This window comes from Anabas testudineus, chromosome 2 (genome assembly GCF_900324465.2).
Source record: "Anabas testudineus chromosome 2, fAnaTes1.2, whole genome shotgun sequence".
In the NCBI taxonomy this organism is placed as follows: domain Eukaryota; kingdom Metazoa; phylum Chordata; class Actinopteri; order Anabantiformes; family Anabantidae; genus Anabas; species Anabas testudineus.
Genome location: NC_046611.1, coordinates 10,179,742 through 10,199,948, shown reverse-complemented (window position 1 = coordinate 10,199,948; position 20,207 = coordinate 10,179,742). Strand labels below are relative to the sequence as shown.

Here is a 20,207-nt window from a genome sequence, read left to right as displayed (position 1 = left end):
AGGGGAAATAAACAAAAACACCAATATCAATATGAAATAAACATAAATAACAAATACCACGCAGCTGAATAACATCACACCTCTCTTTCCAATGTGAACGCTCTTATTTCTACGGAAAGAAAATCACGAAAGTGTGGTCTCAAAGAGTTAACATCGCAGAAGTAGATGACAAGCAGAGATACAGCAAGGACAGGCAAACACTTCAAACAATAACAATCTGCACTATTTCCTGCCTTCCTGCCTCTAAGTTTTTTTTTCCCCTTCCTTGTGCTTTGTGCAGATGTGGCAGCTTCAAAGGGACGCCACCTCTACCTTGCTCACCTTGCAGTTTCTGTGCAGTAACTGCAAGCGCACACATTTGATTCGCTGGTTTAATGTAGCGGCATGGTCTTACTCATCGACTACCAAGCATCGTCAAGATTAACGTGCTGTTTCTGTTCGATTTTGAAGCCAGTTTGGGACTTAAACAAACGTCTTTTATAATAAATGAATTAATGTGATCAATTCTCCCTCCTCTTCTGTACCTCGTCCTAAAAAGAATGAAATTACATACAATACAAAGTGAGCACACAGCCAAAGAAAAAAGAAATCAGCTAAAAAGTTAAACAAATTACGCAAAGTTTCGTTAGTTAGTTAAAAATTTTATTAGCACACAAGACAGATATTTCAGTTGTTTGCCTTCATCATTGTTTGGCATTTTACATATTGAAGAAGCACTTGATTCAATTCTTATTCAATGTGTTTCTTTTTCTTTCCATATTTATGTATACATAAGTGTAAAAAAATAACTGTCAGAACATCACTGTAATCACACAATAAAACAAAACTTATTTTCATAGAAGGGTAAACAGTCCACAGTTTTTGATTAGCACAACAAACTGTGCTGATGATGGCATACGTTTAACACCGACGTTTGTCTTTAAGATCCTAGTTTCTCCAGTTTTCCTTCTGTCTCTGATCTGTGCTGCTCTGGAAAAATCAGCCCCCTGAAGAAGTCTGTCTGCTTTTCCTCAGACTGCAACTCCTGCTTTGTAACCTAGAGAACAGAATTAAGATCAAGTGAAATTTACTGTCATGGAGAGATGCACTCCCTTCTTCATTGAGGTTAAATCATTTATAAGAATGATATGAGTGGTTAACATTCATGCAACTGTAATTTTGTATTTTTCCCTCCTGATCTGAGTATTTTAAACCTCTATACCATAAGTGAAATACTTGAAGGAAATATGAAAATAAACTGTATGAGTCATATTATAATAAATGACTGAGAACATCAGCAGCAAGAAACGCTGCTGTGCAGATGGCACAGATAAATGTTCTGCTTTAAAAGTCAATCTTGATAACTGATTGAGAAGCAAGATTTCTGATGTTTTAACATTTAGAAATACTAATAAGACTCAAGAAAGTCAGTTACTGTTGGCTCTCACCAGGACAGGAGTGTATCCCAGGATCTTTAGATGGCGGATCTTGACCGCTAAGGGACCACGGGGATTGGACGTGCCGTAGCCAAAATTAGACGGTGGTGCGTAAATAACTGCAATTCTAGGACATTGAGACAAATGTTTGTCATCTTCAAAAAGGTCAAAATTTGAATTACAGGTACAGACAGGCCAGGATGAAAGTGGAAGCATGAACCTACAAAAACCTGAAACCTGAATCTATTTAACATTCAAAACTGTATATGCATAATGACAGAAATACTGAATAATAAGTTAATTTCTAGAAAATATTCTATACACGAGTAGCACTCAGGTGAGTTTGCCTGGGTAAATATTCATTGATTTTGCAGTTATATCCAAAACATTATTAACAAAGCTTGTTAATAAACTAGATGTATGCTACACAACTGCTAGTACAAACATGTATGAATACTTCAAACATATATAAAAGAGGATTATTGTTAGACGACTACTCTACCACCTGATTGTTCAGTTATTGATAAACTTTTATTTTTCTTTTCACAGGTAATTTATTTTCTTTTGTTTTTAACAAAAATGTTGTTGTTCTTATTTATAACCATGTTGCAGTGAACAAAAGTTGTACCAGACTTTTTTCCTCAAACTATTTTATTATTATATTAATGAGTTGAAAATGGGACTGAAACTACAAAGCAACTGTATTCACTGTGGTCTCAAATACAAGTTACAACCAGTTCTGCTTTTACAGCATTTTATGGTTAACTGTCAAAGTTCAAATTCTACACATGCTGTACATGCCTTTTATTGCATCGGAAAATGTGGAGTCAGATATTTGATGTGCGTAATCATTGCTTGCATCATTGCCCGACATTGTGAGGAGAAAAAAAAAAAACAACATCCTCTGCACCTGCTTCATAGTATCACAGAAAGTATTTTAAATCAAAAACAAAATAGAGCAATAAAAAAACACTGTGCTGCGGCTTAGTTCAATGCTGAGTCTGGTGAGGTTATTGACTAATTAAACTTATCCTGACACTTTACCTTTGACTGCTCTCTGCTGGAAACAACTCTTCTCCTGTGCAGCTACTTGCTTCAGTTTGCTTTGGCAACTGCTTGGTTATCACAGCATCTGAGAATCAACACACAAACACAGCTCAAAATACAGTTTCAAATTTGTTTCCTGAAGCTTTTTTTTAAAAAGCAAATAGATGCACAATTCAAAGAGCAGAGACAGTGAACTCCTTTTGTAGCCCGTCTCTCCTATCTTTTACACTAAACAATTAAGAGAATGTAATAAAGATTAATTTAATAAACTCAAGTTGACGCAGCACTCACTATATCACAAATATGATCTTTACCAATGAGGTAGAAGTTCTCCACCAGCACACTTTCCTGTAGCATTTCGTCTGCCTGGTCCCCTAACACAGTCTGCAGGCCCTGCAAGAGCCAAGGGTTGACTGATGGACTACTGGGAGCAGCGTCAGCCAGTGCAGATGAAGGGACAGTGAGTGTCCGAGGGAGATGGGGCCAGTCAAGACGGAGGCACAAGTCCACTGTCCTTAACAGTCTATCATGGCTATGCTGAAACTTAGATCCTGAGAAGAAATGGAAAAGGCAGAGATGGATCAAAACAAGTAAAAAAAAAAGTGTGTGTGCGAGCGTATGTGCATGTGTGAGTTCACTGTCTTACCTGTACTGTTAAACTGCTCCAGCATACTACTCTGCAGGAGTTTCTCAAGTGGTGCAGAAGGGAAGCGGCCCAGTAGACACAGGTAGTAAGCAGACTTCAACAGCTCAAATGCAGACATCTTGGGCACATAGGAGTCTAAAACGTTGCTCAGACAGTCTACAAACCTGGGGCAGCAAGACGAACAAAAACATCCAACCTTACAATAGTTACAATATTCCTGTGAATTGTAGTTCTTTAGGAAAAGTAAGGAAAGGAAATGTTCACAGACAAAACGCAACAACCTGTTTTCTGCAACGACTGGTTGATTTTCTTTTGCACACATGCTATTGTTTGATTATTATTAGTATTATTATTGGATTCAATTTTTAGATGATTAAGAATCATTTAAGAGTGACCTACTGTTGCTGATGATGCTGCAGATCACAGTTGAGAGAAGAGTAAACCTTCAGGACACATTGGAGGTCTTTAAGTGTCAGGACGTCGGGGTTGGAGATCACCTTCTCAGCAAATGCGCTCATTAAGGCAGTGGGACAGAAGACAAGCTTCTCAAACACAGACAGTATGAGGAGCAGCTAAAGAAAGAAAAGAAAGCATTAAAAGTCTTAAGAGAAAAAACTGGCAATATGTAAGACATGTCTAAATCGATTAAAGAAACAGATAATGAAAGACAAACCTCACATTTAACATTTCATAAAAAAGGGGTTAGAAGATAGTTGTGTTCCAGCACCTGTTTCCTGGTCCATATGTCTAGAGTGGAGGCAATGTAGTCTGAAATGCTATTGAACATATTCAAGTCTCTGTAGTGCAGCTCCTTACACGATTGTAGCACTGTAAGCAATCTGTTGAAGGGGATTCCAAGAAGGTTTTCTAGCAGAGAGGATGACATTAATAAAAAAAATAAAAAAAAATAAAAGCCTACAGTAATAATAATAATAATAATAATAATAATAATAATAATGAAAACTTTATTAATCCCCTTGGTTAAATTGTGGTTGGACGGCTGCCAGACAGTACATGTCAGCGCTACTACGAGGTTTCAGTGTCTTGTCCAAGGACACCTCCACAAGTAGCTAGGAGGAACCGGGAATCGAACCACTCACCCTGGGGTTTGTAGTTATACTCCAAAAGAATTCCAGGTATTTCATTTAAAACATAAGTACTGTATAAACAAACATTTCTATTTCAATATTTTACCTGTGATGTTACTACTGCAGATATCCAGCAGCGGTTTGGAGTAGAAGCCCATTGTAGCCATAGTGGACATCATGTAATGGGGGTCAAGGCTGAACTGGTCTGTCATTGATAAAGCCTTTCTCTGGAAAAATAAATATACAAATAAAATGTTAATATGGGATTTAGCAAAAATTGAAATTACAAATCGATATAATATTAGAATCACGTGACTGTGAATATGAAAATGTATATGAATATGAACAAACCTTGTGCTACTGAACTGACCTCTAGTTTCCTTTTGAGTTCTATCGGTGCATCTTTCCCCATCAGACGCATCATAGTCTGGAGGGCCAATACAGTCTTGATGTCAGGGAGACGGGCCTCGACTACCAATCTAGTGCACACAAAGTCACAACAAAGGCTATAAATGAATCAAAAACAGATACAAATCCACATAGATATGACCAAAGGGGACGAAAAAAGGCCTCAGGTTTGTCTGATGTCACATCGATCTAACTCAGGTTGGTAGTAATAGTAATTCTATAATTTTGCCTTAACCATATGCTGTACCTTATGCCATGCTTAAGTTCATCACTTTGGTTGGCCTCCATGTGTTCCAGACAGGACGCCAACACAGACAGACACTTCTCATCAAAGTCATTCAGTTTTTCCTGTTAATGTCACAACAATATGTTAGTTTTGCTATTATAAAACCATCCTTGCTTGCTGGTTAATAATCTTTGTTTACCTGGCAGATTCGGATGAATGTATGAAACACACGGCTTTCTTGAGCCACGCCCAGTTTGATCATGTACAGGAGAGAATAAACCAGATTATCATTGTGCATGTGCTGTGCACTTGTCATGGCCTTATGCAGTAGTTTGTCGAATGCAGGATGCTCAAACATCAGCTGCAGCTCACAGCGCCGCTGCTCATCAGACATCTTCTTAATGGAGGACCACATGTGGTTCAGGCAGTTACTGACCTGTCCAGTGCTGGGTGCATATTTGCATGTGAGGTCTAACACATCTGATGGGGTGCAACAGTGCTGCAGCTGGTCGTCAAATAGGTATTTTTTGGACTGACTCTCAGCAGGCAGTGAAGCTCCTGCTGGTGCAAAAGACTCCTTCTCTTCCAGTTCATCATCATAAATTACCCCTCGTGAATAAAACCTCACTGAACTGACAACACTCTCAGGCAGACACAATTGGCCTCGTCTTGTGTCCCAGATGTGCCCTAACTGTTGACATGACAAAAATTTGTTTTTGATGGATGATCTCTTCACAGGAAGACGCTGCTGCCACAGAAAACTACGGCTGCAGAAGCGCAGAGCCCACCTCATTAGTGCTTCAGTCCCCCAGATGGGCATAATTTATCAATGTACCGTCTAAAAAAAAGTAAATATGGAAGTGTGAATATACAGAACTGCTTCTATGTGGCGCATTATGCTATTGTTACTATTCCACGGCAAAGTCGTCAGATATTTAGCAACTTACGTAGGAGATAAAGGTTGTGTAAGGGCAATTACTACTCGTTAGAGTTAAGCAAACAATTATTTGAGTGTTTCCACTTCACATTCATGTTAAATTATGCTAGGATTTGGTGCAAATGATGTATTACAGACTACTATGACTAAACTGCCAACAATGTCAACTGTCACCTCCAATTCATGAAAACACTAGCTAGCTTACATTAGCTAATGTTAGCCACATTATGCCCCCTACAGCATTAGTCCAACAGCCGAAACATACAAATAACAGGCCAAGATCACACACCAGAATTCCTGAACCGTGTAAAATTTGACATTAAACTCGTTTAACAAATTGACATATAACTCACTACAATAAAAAACTAATTCATGTTAGCACTCTCACACGCTGGTTAGTGCTGTGTACGCAGCCATCATTGGTCCCCCCGCAACGTAGTAACTACTACTATTTTATGTCCTTCTGTTTTATGGCCTGTCCGAAATAAAATAGACAGTATTTATTGTGAATATGGGTTGCTGTATGTAAAATATTTATGTTTATTTTGAATAATGCCAGATGTGACGTTTATAATAACACGTCTTGATATTTTTTGCAAGGTTGTGTTTCTTACACGGACTCAAATGAGTGTAACATCCACGGTTTCCTAGCAACTAACGCTATCCTACCGGAAACAATGGCAAAATTTGTTCTTGCGGGTAAAGTTTGACTGTAATTTTCATCTTTTGGTATTTAACTGTATGTAAAAATAAGATGTCTACTATTTCTCCCTATACAGGAAGAACAGACTGTCCTTTTTATGCCAAAGCGGAACTCTTAGCAGACGCTCTGCAGCGCTCTCTGCCAAACTTTAAGACACGTAAGATTTCCATCCTCCCTGATGAGTGGAAGGTAAATTTTCTTATTATAAAAATGGGCTGAGATCTGTTTCTTTCTATTCTTCACCCACTGTCAAGTCAACGTGACATCTCTGTGGCCGCTGATAGGACTGGCTGGAGGCCACCTGCCAAAGACAGGGCTGGAAACACGACAAGTCCCCTTTGGTTTGGAGAGAGCTGGTGGATGAAGGGGGCTCTTGCATGCTCTTAGGGGGCTTCAGTGACTTCCTAGAGCACAGTCAAGTAAGCACAGATTATTTTTTCATTTAAAATGAATAGCACTTCCCCACTGAAATTTCCAAACCTGCTGATTTATTAAATCAATGCCTGACTAGGATTACTACGGCATTACATCAGACATGCCTACAGATATGATGTTGAGTGTTGCAGCAGAAAATCTGGAGATCAAGATGAACCTTATTAAGGAGGAGCAGCACCGTGCGAGTCTCATCAAAGCCCTTCACATATGGATCAGTGGGTGGGTTAATCTGATTAACTCAAAACCAAAGACAATAATGTATTTTCCCCCCTTGGAATGTGTGGAAGTGTTTAGTGACATGACTAAATGTGTCCATACCTTTCCAGTGCTCTCAGCTCAGCCTGCCACCTTCTGATCCCCAATCTGCTCACTGCTGAGGTGTTCCCCCACACTACTGCAATCAGCCTCCACCTACTGGACGTAGAGGGGGATGAGGAGGAACTGCAGGGGCTGAGGATGGAGACAGAGGATCTGGCACTCCCTCTGCTCCATCAGGTTTAACACTTTTTTGATTGTTTGTTTGTTTGTTTGTTGTTTTGATATAATAATCTCTCAAAAAGGAAATAAAGACATCTTACTGTACATATATTCACAGGTGACCATTCATACAGATTTGGAGCAAGCCTTCCAAGAAGCAGATGTCATCCTCCTGCTGGATGAGTGGTGCTCTGGTGGCAATGATACAGAAGAGGAAAAGAAAAAGAAAGTCAAGGAAATGTCAGAGCGTTACATAGAATACGGACAACTGATCGATATGCGGGCCAAGAAGGAGGTGAAGGTGATTGTGACCGGTAGCTCATTTGTCAGCTTGAGGTGCTCACTTCTTGTGAAAAAGGCACATGTCATTGACAGCAACCAATTTGTCGCTATGGCAACTCAGCTGGAGAATGAGGCCAGGGCCATACTTTCAAATAAGCTGAAAGTGAGGGCATCAGGTAGGTAGGTGCTGCAAAGTCTCTCAAAATACCTCTGTTACATTTTTGATGCAAGATTAAACATTTCTCCCTCTTCTTCTACTCTAGATATTAAAGATGTAATCGTATGGGGCAACATCAGTGGTAGTTTCTACATTGACCTGCAGAGGGCGAAGGTTTTCAACTATAACGGAGCAATCAAAGGACCTTCATTCTTTTGTCAATCAGTTCTAAACATTTTCCATGACAGGTTTGTTACAACAAAAATGATTTCAGTAACTGATTTACAACATGGCTTCACACTCCTGCATTAAAAGTATTAGTGAGATTTTTTTATGTCTTGACCTTATTTATCATCATTTAATGTATCATTATATTGACCTAACTTGCACTATGGCAGGATAAACAAACATAATATGATGAAGTCTGGTGCACGTCCACCATCAAATTACAAAACTGCCTACCAAACCATATGTTGCTGTGATTTAATTCTGTGCCAGTGTTGGTTGCACAATACAGCTGACAGCTCTCGTGAAAAACATCCTGTGCTGGGAAGCTCCAAAAAGACAGTAATCTCCACCTCCCTTCTAGGAAATGGCTGGAAACAGACTTTCAAGACTTGGTACGCTGTGAGCATGCAGCTGTTGCTTCAAAGAATCTGAGAGGGCCTGCCATTTCTACCGCCAATGGAATCCTCACTGTCCTAAAGGCTTGGAATGGCAACTGCAGTCCAGATGATATCTTCTCTCTGGGTGTAGTCTGTCCAGGTTAAATGACAGCAAAGAACAATGTGTGACAAAATAACCTTAAGAAATAAAGGATGCCTGTCTAATTATTGGCAGATTTTGGCCAATCTAGCTGGTGTTAAAATGCGATTGTCCTTGGCTGTTTGCAGGTTACTGCGATCTCCCAGATGGCATCATCCTCTCAGTTCCAGTAACCTTCACACAGGGTAAATGGTCTGTGCTTTTCGATGTGACTGTTGGAAATGAGCTGAAGGAGAGACTTCATCTCTCTGCTAGTAAAGTCCAGCAGGTATGTCAAGTTACCAAAACATCAGGGGATGTAGCTACAATATGTTGTGCACATTTAGATGTACTGTTTTCTCAAAAACGCTTCCAAAGGTATTAACAGCTGTTTTCCATTCCCAGGAAGAAGAACTTGGATCAGAAAATGGCACGAGTGTTACGAATGACAAACAGTTTATAGACGAAATAATGAAGGAGTAATCCAGATACATTTCAAAGCCACATCTTAGGTTTGTTTCAGTTTGTTCTTTTATTCTCTTACTTTCACATGTGGAGTTGCAGTTTTATTTTAATAGTTAGATGACAAATCATTTCCGCTTTGTGAAACTCTTCCGTAGCCATTATATTTTTAGATGTAAAAGATCAAACTGAGCGCTTTATGGAAAAAGGAGAAATTAGAAAATATATTCCTTTTTTAAAATTGTACAGTTCAGTAAGTGTCATGTTTTTTTTTTATATAGTTCAAGAAGCTATACTTTAAGCATAAAACACACTATTACCATACACAAACTAGTCTGTTAATATGCTTGAAATTGCTCGCCACACATTTTCATTTACAGCTGGGAAGTCTTTTAAAAATGAGGACACATCAAAACCTTTATTCTCCCTAGTGATTACATATCAAACAAACTGAATGGGCTCTTTTAACCTGAAACATTCAAATGTTTTTTCCCTCACAAATTGTGCAGTACTTTGTCATTTGACAAGAAGAACTTGAGTGCTGTTTTGTTTTTGTTTTTTTTTGTTTTTTTTTTACATGCAGAACATACACTTTTTTTTAGCATTTCTACATTATACACAAGGGAGGCATTGGCTGGAAAAAAAGAAGAGGTTAGTACAAATGCAGTGCACTACAACAGGTCAGGAAATGGACACATATTCTGCAACGTTATATTCAATTTGTACAACCCACACCTGAGATCTGGATGCTGAGTGGTTTACAAAAGCAAAAAAAAAAAAAAAAAAAGAAAAAAAAAATCGGGTGCTAAATTTCTTTTTGTCGTGTCAAAATAAATCTCAAACATCCACAGCAGCGACCAGTTTAATAATTTAAACACGCTCCTCGAAAAACAGGAAAAGTAACACCGACTATTTTCCTGATCATGGTCAATACATGCGTGGTTCATGGCATGCATGGATCTCACCGTGGCACAGAGACAGTTACTTTGTGAATATACATATCCCAGCGATGACTATACATGTACAAACAGTTGGGTATGGGCGAGCCTAACTCACGAGGAGTCCGAGTTCAAAGTCGTTACATATGGATGTATGAAATTAAAGTCTCTTCGTAAATATCAAGAGGAAGGACGCATCAATCACAGAAAGGACAGTAAGGAACATTTTCTTTTACCTTGCCACATCAAAGTCACTTACGTGCACGTGGGTTCAGATCTTTTACTCGTTCACATCCAGCAATGTCAGAGATTAAGTTTCCATTTCCAGGCAACAGGTGAAAGATCACTGAACGGCTGAATGCTTCAGTCAAAACTGCACCTTTTGATACCTCAAAGGTAATGGTAAAGCTAAAGTGTAACACTTTTGTCTAAATAAGTCTAACTCTGGGAACATGTAGCTACATTTTAAACCTGGACGTCTGTGGTGTCATCATTAAAACACTTCACATACAATCATTATGGGCAACTCAAGGGATAAAATTTACTTTTAAACTACCCCTCAGCTCAAAAATAAAGTGTCATTAACTGACCATTAAATTAAATAATTTATAGCATATATTAATAGTTGTATAATCAAACATCGGCACTGTTCTGAGAAGTAATGTGAGGCTATGAAAGCGGAATTCACAGAGTAATTTCAACCATCTGCCACACAATCACCAACCGACAGTATCAAATGGCAAACTCTTTGATAAATGTTTTGTATATGTAAGTATGAGTGGGTATAACGTAGTTCTAATGCAGAAATAAAAACAAAACAGTTGGAGGTGGGTACAGAGGGAGGCAACAGAGAAGCTATAATTGCGATTGATGAGGAGATGGAAGTGTGTCTGGAGCTCCTCCCTCCACCTGTCTGTCAGGGCTGAGGTCCAGGCCCTCGTCCACCTGCTCCAGTTCACTTTGGTCCAGAAGCTCAAAGTCCTCTTCCTCGGTTGGTACTAGTGTGTCGTCAGGCATCTCCTCGCCAGCGCCGCTTTCTGTCGTAATTGCCTCATCCAGGTCCTCGTCAGTCTCCAGCGCTCCCATTGTGGTAACTGTAGTGTTAGCAGTGGTGTCAGTCGGTTGGGTGGAGGTCTCCAAAGCGCCCGGCGGAGTTTCAGTAGGTAGGAACTCAGCCAGAGAGGGCTCCTCGCTGGCCTCGCTGGTATACAGCAGGGCAGACAGAGTGTTCTGCACCACGGTAGAGATGGCCGTGCTCACTATCTCCTTGCTCAAGGCCTCCAAGGATCGCTGAGCGCCCTGGGTCACTGCAGTCTCCCTCTCCTCTGCCACCCTACGCCCTGTTTGCTCCCCTGTGCCCGGCACAGGCAACATGCCCTCCTCACCTCCTGGTGATCGTCCATGTCCGTTGAAATGCGTGTTCACAAAGTGAAGCGGCGATGCTAGGTGCTGGATGAGGAGGCTGGCGGGACTCAGTGGTTCCCCCTCTGATGGCGCAACAGCCTGGGCTGCGTCTACCTGGCTGGTGCCTCGCAGAGGAAAGTGGAGCAGGCTGTGCTCGATGGACGGGAACTCCTCGACTGAGGGGAACTCGGGGAGATCCCGCAAGTAGGACTCTTCTGGGTCACTGTGTAAACTCTGCTGGTCTAGATCTGTGGTTGAAACAGAAAAAAATAGAACTCAACTGACTCAGGTGCACCTCAGCCATGTAATAAAGCAAAAGTTAAGTGACTGATATTGACCTTCAGAGACATCCGTGAGTTGAGGAGTGGTGGCTCTGGATACTGAGAAGCCTCCGCTTTCCAGGATGGATGCTTCCTCATCAGACAGCTCTGAGTCTGTGATGGCCATTGCCAGAGCTGTGGTCTTGACATCCACCTGAGTAACAAAACCACACACACATACCCACACGTGTCTATCAGCAACATCTTTTTCATGATCAAGTGAATATAAAACAGACACTGGCATTAATATACACATAAATCACAGTGGTTATGGCAGTGATCTGTATACGATGCTTCCTGGCACCTGACACAGCACCAGCATTGTCAGTTGTCACTACACCACCACTGTAATACTGTGATTACAGTAAAGTAATGGAATGTGGTGGTACTTGAAAGATAACACCCATTTACCTTCAGACAGTGCTTCTTATAAAGTACACACACATGCACGCACGCACGCACGCACACGATAGCTCAGATTGACAGTGGCACACCACGTCCTGCTTGCCACGGTACATCTGGTGGTCTGTTAACTGCTGTACACATCCTAACAAAAGCCTACTCTATGTGGCAGAATGCAACAGAGTGCACGTTGTAAGTTGAGTTTCAGGTGTGCTTGCATACCGTTGGAGCAAAGCACGACAGCTCCTCCTCACTCTCACTTTCGGTTTCGGCTCTTGGCTCGTCACCCTCCTCCACCTCTTTCTTCACCTCTGTTAAAACACACATGCACACTTTTAAATATCACCCTGAGGGACACAGCAGTCACATACAGTAACTATACTTAGTTTGTGATATAGGATCTAGGATCAAATATAACCAGACAAACTGCTAGTCACACTTCCTTGACAGTCAACATGGTCTCATTTACACATACAATTATGCAACAGGTGGTGTGAGGTGGCTAATAGTAGTGTTTCTCTGTTTTGGAAGTTGATCCACATTAATCAAAACTCAAGCTCCTTGTGTAACCTTTGTACGCTCACAGTTTTGCATTAATTTTACAAGCCTAAAGATATTACACAGGCCTCCGTCGCTAGCCTGAAGGTGTCACTGCTGCACTTACTCCTCTTGTCGTGCTTGCGGTGCTCGGTATCTCCCTTCATACTGTAGTCCAGTTTCATCAGGATTGGCTCCAGGCCTGTGTACATCCTCTGGATGAGCTCATGGTAGACCACGAGAGGCCACAAAAGCACGCTCAAGACTGAACAGGTGGACAGACAAAAACAAGAAAACAACTTGAGAAAACACTCCTTACTCTTCACAGGCAAGATGCTGAAAGTAGTGTTGTGCAAAACACTGAAAGTTTGTAATCAGAATATGCTGTAGTTATATGATCTATGAATGAGGAGAGAAGAGATATAAAGATGTAAAACTATTCACCTAATATAGACTAGACTACTGTTAATAGCTACTAATCCATTATCACACATCCTGTTTCATCATTACAAACACAATAAAAAGCTAATTAACTTATTAGCATTTTTTTATCATTTAGACACAAGGAGACTCACCTATAATATAGGAAATCATGATTCCCGGTACATAATGTCCAACCACGGCAAGTACAAAACAGCCACTGCACATCATCGCACAGAACTGGGAAACACAACAAGGAGAAATTAGGGCTTTAAGGGATACAGGAGGAGGAAGTGAAACCAGCAGTTCTACAGGTGTGACTTTATTCTTTGTTGTTTAACCTTTTTCTCATATATTTTATAAGTCATATTTTTTTTTTAGCAATGTAGACTTTTATTTCTAGTATTCTTCCTCACTGTGATGTGTAAGACATTTGTACTTTCAAAGTGCTCTACCTTGCCATGGTTCTGCCTTTTGTATTGCAGCATCTCCTGCAGGTACAGGCAGCAGGTCAGGTAGCTCTCAGCCAGGTGGTGGCTGAGCTCAGGTATGCTGAGCAGACGCTGCTCCACACTCATCGTTTCACTGTGTCCCAACAAGAATAAACACACGCAAACACACAGTGAAAAGAGTGACAAAATAAACACTGTGTGAAGAACAAAAATATGTGTTTCACTGTGTACTTATATGCTTGCAGGATTCTATGTTCATGTAATGACAGTGGAGGGAAGGAGACACAACAGACTAAACTAGAGTAGTAGGTGGAAATGAGCTATAATCAAATGGTGTCACTTAAGGGAAATGCCATGAAAATAAAAAACAGACTTGACAGTGTTAGAATTTAACATGTATTTAAAACATGTGTAACATTATTTTGAATAACAATGCAAGAGAAAAGAACAAATCATAACACAGACCTTTGCACCGGGTGAGCCTCTGCATGTTGAACTGCAGTAAATGAAACACACAATCATCAGGAGATCATGAAGAAACATGTACTCTGGTAGACAAATCAAAATGGGTTTATCAAGATAACAGAACTTCAAGGAGTGAAAAGAATCTTTTACCAAATATTGTAATGTCTGTTTCTGTGGGTCTTGGAGCACAAAAATGATGTATTTTGTCACATCTAATATTGTATAAATAATGCTGTTTGTCAAGTAATACCACTCTGGTTGTGTATGGGACACCTTAAATTTGAACACAATCTATGATTTCCATCAGATATGCAGAATTTCATACTTCAGAATATTAATATTAGAGCTATACTGACTTTTAGTAGTTTTATGGCTGCTCTGGCTTTGCCTATAGTCGCTTCTCTCCACAATTACAGTTGCAAGAATAAGTATTGGCACAGTTGACAATTCCTTGGTATTCTGTATAAACTGGAATGTGATCTGATCGTCACCAAAGGCACAAGTATAAAGTAATAGCAACCCTATTAAACCACCTGTGGCAGCAATAACGCAATGCGCTTGCTACACTGGCACAACGTCTAGGAAAAATATCACAGTTCAGCCATACGAACGGTTCTCATTGCACGGCACATTTTCTATTGGGTTGAGGTCTGGGCTCAGAATGGGTCACTCGAAAAGGTAGATGTTGTGTCCTTGAACCCACTCCGTAGTACATTTACTTAGCTGCCATCATAACAATGTCCTGTAGAATATCTTGATAAACCTGTGAATTCATTTTTCCATCCACATCACAAAGCTGTCCAGCAAGTCCAGAGACAGACTTCAGGTGTGCTGCAACGATTTGCTTGAAGACTAATGGCTTCATTTGTGTTGTCCTGCCATGGATATTATTTCTGTTCAATGTTACACTCTTCATATATACTGGGTCTAGATTAACTTTCCAACTTTCTACCTACATGTACATCAACTACTCTTCATTGTAGCCCTTCTGAGATCTCTTTTTTTGTGAGGCATGGCTCACATCAGCTGATGTTGCTTGTGATTAGCACAATGACACTGCTGGAGTGTTTTAATAAGTGAAGGTAGCTCTAAACTACACTGCAAATGTCTTTTCATTGATTGGACCCCAGGTTTACTAACATGTTGACATTCAGTTACAACAGAAGCCCAGAGTTGCCATTACTTTTCTACCATCCCTATGTAATGTTTTTTTTTGTTTGTTTTGTTTTGTTTTGAATCAGTTTAGATGCATTGGTTGACATTTGTGACTTTATTGAAGATCAGATCACATTTCATTAACAACTAACGCATAAAACCAGGAAATTGCCTCTACTGCTGTTACTTTTTCCTGCGACTGTATTTTAATTTTAATTGGCTCAGCAACATTTGCTTGGGGACTGAGTGACAAAGGTTTAGGAACAGGTTCAAATGACATTACATATCATTACCCGGGACGATGGGTAACATGGGCTTCCATCTCTCCAGTAGCATAAGTCCCAGCAGGGAAACACTCAGCAAGAACAGAGGCCGCAGGGAGGTGGAGGACAGGAGCCTGTGGATAAACAGCCCAGACACTGGATTATGTTCAGCAGACATACACAAACAATTAGAATGAACACACACATGACAGGAGGCTCACTTCCAAAATTAGATCTAGTGGATACATGTACCTAGCATCATTTTTGAATATGAGGGCAGGAGAGAGTAGCAAGCTGTCAGTGACAGCTGGTTAACAAGGCCTGGGCCACTCAGCAGCGTGTTTAATGTGTTTCTTTGGATTAAGCTCAACAAACGCCAACAGGTGTAACAACTCAAAATAACTGCTGCTATTTGTTTTGTCGGTGGAGTGCTGCATTTCTTGACGGTATTTCATGCACGACGCCGAAAACGTCCGCGCTGAAATTAAGTTTCAACTGGCTGCAAGCTACGTTAGCATTCGGCTAAAGACGTGGGATTAGCTAACTTAACCTGACAGCCCCCTGGATGCTAATACCCCCGCTGACGTTAGCCAGCTACCTATCGGTGCACTTCACTGCGGCCACAGAGACCCGATAAAGAGGCGATGAAACACGCAGTCGACGTTTACCAGAACAAAGTGTTGAGTGTCACCGCGGCAGTGATGCTGTACAGCGGCCTCTCCCAAACCAGCAGCCTCTGCACACACAGCAGCAGGGACTCGTACTGCGATAGCCAACCCTGAAGACGCTCCCGCAGCCGGACGAGCTCCGGGTTTCCGTCCCCGCAGGCCTGCTCCGATGTCTCGGCAGGGAAGAGATCCTCCAGACCGACCGAAGAGGAGGTAGCCGAGGGGCGTCTTCTGGCCTCCTCTCCGCTCGCCATGTTTCCCCCAGTTTCTTATGTTGTTTTGGAAAGCACGGGGTATATGGAAAGATCGTCAAGCTCGACGGGCGTTCAAAATAAGACTTCCGGTGGTGGCCTTCAAAATAAAACAAACCACACCGACGTAGCTCAAGTAATTAAAAAACAATAACAATAAAAATAAATTGTGCTGGGGAGATGAAATGAACTAAAATAATTAAGTAGACGTCATACAAAAATATCATTAAACACAAGTCACACACAAGGACACCATAACGAATACAGAAGATTTATTTGAGGAATGAAAATACAACTTTTGAAATGTGTGAAATGTGTTTTGAAATGTATTTATTGTCAAGCTGAAACGAACTTATTGCATAAGTGGAACCATCATGTTTTCAGATAAGACCACTGTCATTTCCACCTTGTGCATGTATTCCCGAGTTACTACACAGGATTATGCTGATTAAAGTTTACAGACTATATTTTAAACACATATGTAAAAGCGAAGTCATATTCATTGTGAAGCATACTATGTCCCTCTTGTTTTAATTTAATTTCAAGGTCCACTTCCGTCCGTATTTCTAATCATTTCTTCCAACTTGATGAACCTATTGCACAGATGGGCGGACGGATCACAAGGCCCGTCACGAATGAGAAAAAAATATGGTCACGTGTTTCCTTGTTTACTCTGCGTTGAGGATGAGGTTAAAGTCCAATTCTACCACCATGTGGTGAAATAAGATGCTGCATGAAGCTTGCATAAAGTTAAACTCTCCTCTCTAGTTTGTAAACACTCTAAACATGTCCTCATATAAGATAAGATAAGATAAGATAAGATAAAATAAGGTAAGATGCAGGTAAAATGTAGAATAATGGAATAGCTCATTATTAGTTTATCTTTGTAAACTCTTCCATATAAGAACAATTCCTGTAGTTTCAGCCATATTCCACATACTGTATTTCTCCAGGTTTACAATTAAACAACAACACACCAGCATGTTTTAATAAAATGTTTAATACAGAAGTATACAGCATCGAGTAAACATATGTTGATCAATTTGATCAAATGCAGCCAATATGGACATTGTGCTGGAGACCCATGGATCACATGCAATTTGAATTTAGCTCATAAGTCATCTTAATGTAAACAGTGGCACACACATTTTTTTTTTATTCTTCTTGTGATCTAACATTTTAATCACATGGTCACTTCCTAGATGACATAAGTGAAATTCTTTTTTATACACGTACAAGGCCAGGTTATGTATATGTAACCTAGGCGTGGAGCTATTGTGGTTGTTGGTTGGGGAAGAGGCCCTGTAGACCCACTGCTATGTACCCACCATGGGCACATGGCCTCGACTCAGGCCTCACAGAAGGGAAGTGGACCCTCAGTCTCTGTTGCTAGGACAAAAGGGCATCAATACCTGCAGGAGCTAAGACCATAGCCTGCAGAAGGTCAGACAGAGAGATAATGCCCTTGACCACGTCAGCCCTGTCCACCAGGACCAGCCGATGGACCTGGAACATGTAGGAGAAGTGAGAAAAATATAAAAAAGATATTGTATTTCTTTAATCATTTTCTTGGAAATCTTTAATGACAAAACCTACCTCAGCTTTCACTATACGGTCTATTATAGTTTCAAGCGTTTCATCAGGATAGCACTTGATTACTCCCTCAACAAAACATTTCCGCCTGCGAATGGCCTCCTGCATCGTCATGTCTAGATTGTTGTAAGTCTTCTGCGCTGCTAGATTCTGCCATGGAGCAAAGACAGATGTGAAACTCCACAGTGAAGTACAGTGTAGATTACAAGAGTTCAACAAAAACAACGTGAGGCATCAGCTTTCTCTATAGAACTTACAATCACGTCAAATCTTGAGTAGAGAGCAACCACTTTGCCTGAAAGACATATTGTCAGATGCTGTAATTGCTGGCAACATCAATAAATACAGATAAATACTCTATGATGTATAATCTTTACATCTTTACAAACTTCAAACCTTGTTCATCTAACACCGGCAGTGCAGACACTCGTCTTTCCACAAATATAGAGAGGGCATCAAAGAGCGAGGCCGTCTGTTGAACCGTGGCGATGTTCCTGAACGTTCCAATCCCAAGCTCCTGGATCGGCCTCTGAATGAATGCAGGCTTGGGAACTGTTTTTCCCTAAAAACGCCCCAAACATCACATCAGAGGAACGTTGGTGTCACACGCTTAAACATTAAAGCATTTGATTTGATATCTGAGTCAAAGCACGCTCACAAATATATGGAGGAATTTCAGGATCCTTTTGTGGGTCAGAATGTGCAGGACATTTCCAGACTCGGGATCTATGATGGGCAGCCTGTGGATCTTATATCTGAGCAAGGAATAGATGGCGTCAAATAGGCTGAAGTGGAAAGTGGAGAAAGCACAACAGAGATTTCTTGGGTTGAACGATAGGCAGCTGAATGGAACATCCACATATAATTGTGTCACCTGATCACGTGCACTCACCTGGCATCTGGAGAAATGCTAATGAGGACACGATTGGAATACTGTAAGTACACGTCTAAAGAGAAGAAGACATGAGGCTCTAATGGGAAGGCGAGGACATGTGTGCACACAGATAGTACGACTGATCCATGGTGGTTATTTACTTTGAAATGAATCACCTCTCCATGTCTCAATCTTGTGGCTCTCCAGCTCATACATCTGAACCTTTAGAGGGAAACAAGGTCAGGTTATGAGTCAACGATTCTAGATTAAGGACAGGTCAAATCAAATATTGCCATATTGTCTAACTCTGCTGCTCAAATAGCCACGCTTTTATAACTCTCTGCACCTTATAATGCAGACGTGTGGTGTCGAATAATTGATGTGATCCGTGCTTAAAACAGTGGCAAACGCTCACCATGGGAGACTTGTAATAGCAGTGGAGAATGTTGATGAAATCTGTAATAGTCAGCATACCTGTGACAGAAAATAATGATAATCCCAGTATAAAAATTCACAGTGACTCACTATGACTAAGCAAACAGTCCTTTGTCTTACCCACAAATCTCTGTGACTTGCTGTCCCATAGCGGTGCAGCCCTCAAGCCATTTGCCACCAGTGCAAAAAAGGCCTTTTTCACCTTTGTCAGTAGAAAAACAAATCCCATATTAAGTAAGTGAGCTCTTTTATATGATTACAGAGCTATCATAGAGCTATATAAGCTAGTCTTTAACACCTGCCGTCTTACTTGCAGTGTGGTATCAAATATGACCAGTTTACAGCTGACTGGAATGGCATCATAGCAGCGGTGACTCTTCATGAAATTCATGTAGACTGTGGCATCTGTCTCTAGGGGAAATTGACATATACTGTACACATCCACCCACAGTTCTCACATTTGCAAGGACAGAGCTCTAAACATACACCAATTCATGTGGTTACCTTGCTTTTGTACTTCCTCCTTTCCGCGGAGTGACACCTACAACGCAGCAAGTGCAACATTCTCTACATGACAGTGTCAAAATAACTGGATACTGCAAACTGTTCATTTCCTCGGCTCAAATAACAGCTCGAACCTGTAGTTATATCGAAGCAAAATAACATTTTACCTGTGACGGAGGCTCCATAATTCTGTTGTGTGTCCATGAAAAGTTGTTTTCAGAGCAGTAAGTCTGCTCAGTTCTTTACCCTTGCCTATGAAGCAGTTGGGTCTATATTAGGTGTCAAGCCAGGGGGTGCAGAGGGAGGGGTAAAGAAACTGGCACCGGTCCAGGGGGGGAGGGACACAAGAGCTTTTGCTAAAATCAGATGCCTGCTTCCTGTCTCTGTAGAAATCCACCGCTGCCACATTGACTTTGTGCTTGTTTTTAATTGAATATGCTGAGTTTTAAGGCACATTCTCTATTACAGTACTTGCTGCCATCTAAGAGCAGAGTCAGAG

At 40.8% G+C, this 20,207-nt stretch overlaps 3 protein-coding genes across 8 annotated transcripts; 1 reads left to right on the top strand and 2 right to left on the bottom strand.

Moving 5' to 3' along the window:
* Positions 1 to 628: 628 nt before the first annotated feature.
* Positions 629 to 16,356, bottom strand: retreg2 (reticulophagy regulator family member 2). Its single transcript, XM_026363411.1, has 20 exons — positions 16,052 to 16,356; positions 15,414 to 15,517; positions 13,966 to 13,996; positions 13,504 to 13,633; positions 13,204 to 13,288; positions 12,756 to 12,893; positions 12,314 to 12,402; positions 11,708 to 11,843; positions 10,822 to 11,629; positions 5,030 to 5,651; positions 4,852 to 4,952; positions 4,567 to 4,675; positions 4,303 to 4,423; positions 3,836 to 3,975; positions 3,508 to 3,680; positions 3,109 to 3,272; positions 2,777 to 3,013; positions 2,460 to 2,547; positions 1,428 to 1,542; positions 629 to 1,036 (listed from the first exon to the last, which is right to left on the bottom strand). The coding sequence occupies exons 1-20, from the start codon at positions 16,303 to 16,305 to the stop codon at positions 920 to 922; spliced, it is 3,762 nt and encodes a 1,253-aa protein (XP_026219196.1). The 5' UTR covers positions 16,306 to 16,356; the 3' UTR covers positions 629 to 919.
* Positions 6,422 to 10,814, top strand: mdh1b (malate dehydrogenase 1B, NAD (soluble)). 2 transcript variants are annotated; one of them, XM_026362391.1, is made up of 10 exons: positions 6,422 to 6,466; positions 6,547 to 6,659; positions 6,755 to 6,889; positions 6,982 to 7,124; positions 7,232 to 7,400; positions 7,501 to 7,840; positions 7,928 to 8,069; positions 8,411 to 8,586; positions 8,715 to 8,854; positions 8,971 to 10,814. In XM_026362391.1, the coding sequence occupies exons 1-10, from the start codon at positions 6,445 to 6,447 to the stop codon at positions 9,046 to 9,048; spliced, it is 1,458 nt and encodes a 485-aa protein (XP_026218176.1). In that variant the 5' UTR covers positions 6,422 to 6,444; the 3' UTR covers positions 9,049 to 10,814. The 2 variants fall into 2 exon arrangements, with proteins under 2 accessions (XP_026218176.1, XP_026218177.1); XM_026362392.1 differs by having other exon boundaries at positions 6,437 to 6,466; positions 6,547 to 6,627; positions 6,725 to 6,889.
* A 930-nt stretch (positions 16,357 to 17,286) lies between the features above and the next one.
* Positions 17,287 to 19,988, bottom strand: prkag3a (protein kinase, AMP-activated, gamma 3a non-catalytic subunit). 5 transcript variants are annotated; one of them, XM_026364360.1, is made up of 11 exons: positions 19,709 to 19,988; positions 19,515 to 19,613; positions 19,325 to 19,406; positions 19,116 to 19,243; positions 18,931 to 18,991; positions 18,788 to 18,842; positions 18,554 to 18,680; positions 18,292 to 18,457; positions 18,153 to 18,190; positions 17,899 to 18,045; positions 17,287 to 17,808 (listed from the first exon to the last, which is right to left on the bottom strand). In XM_026364360.1, exons 1-11 carry the CDS (start codon positions 19,766 to 19,768, stop codon positions 17,692 to 17,694), a joined length of 1,080 nt encoding a protein of 359 aa, XP_026220145.1. In that variant the 5' UTR covers positions 19,769 to 19,988; the 3' UTR covers positions 17,287 to 17,691. The 5 variants fall into 5 exon arrangements, with proteins under 5 accessions (XP_026220145.1, XP_026220147.1, XP_026220149.1 ...); XM_026364362.1 differs by having other exon boundaries at positions 18,554 to 18,650; XM_026364364.1 differs by having other exon boundaries at positions 18,554 to 18,650; positions 18,946 to 18,991.
* Positions 19,989 to 20,207: the final 219 nt, after the last annotated feature.

Bases quoted from the DNA above. Each gene is read 5' to 3' on its own strand.
- mdh1b (XM_026362391.1), top strand. From the start codon at position 6,445: ATGGCAAAATTTGTTCTTGCGG. The intron at 6,660-6,754 runs GTAAATTTTCTT...GGCCGCTGATAG, and splicing joins TCCTCCCTGATGAGTGGAAG to GACTGGCTGGAGGCCACCTG. The intron at 6,890-6,981 runs GTAAGCACAGAT...ATGCCTGACTAG, and splicing joins ACTTCCTAGAGCACAGTCAA to GATTACTACGGCATTACATC.
- prkag3a (XM_026364360.1), bottom strand. From the start codon at position 19,768: ATGTTGCACTTGCTGCGTTGTAGGTGTCACTCCGCGGAAAGGAGGAAG. The intron at 19,614-19,708 runs GTAACCACATGA...TTTCCCCTAGAG, and splicing joins GGAGGAAGTACAAAAGCAAG to ACAGATGCCACAGTCTACAT. The intron at 18,992-19,115 runs GTGCAGAGAGTT...TTCCCTCTAAAG, and splicing joins CCACACGTCTGCATTATAAG to GTTCAGATGTATGAGCTGGA.
- retreg2 (XM_026363411.1), bottom strand. From the start codon at position 16,305: ATGGCGAGCGGAGAGGAGGCCAGAAGACGCCCCTCGGCTACCTCCTCT. The intron at 4,676-4,851 runs GTACAGCATATG...TGTGTGCACTAG, and splicing joins GAACTTAAGCATGGCATAAG to ATTGGTAGTCGAGGCCCGTC. The intron at 3,681-3,835 runs GTGCTGGAACAC...TTCTTTCTTTAG, and splicing joins ACATATGGACCAGGAAACAG to CTGCTCCTCATACTGTCTGT.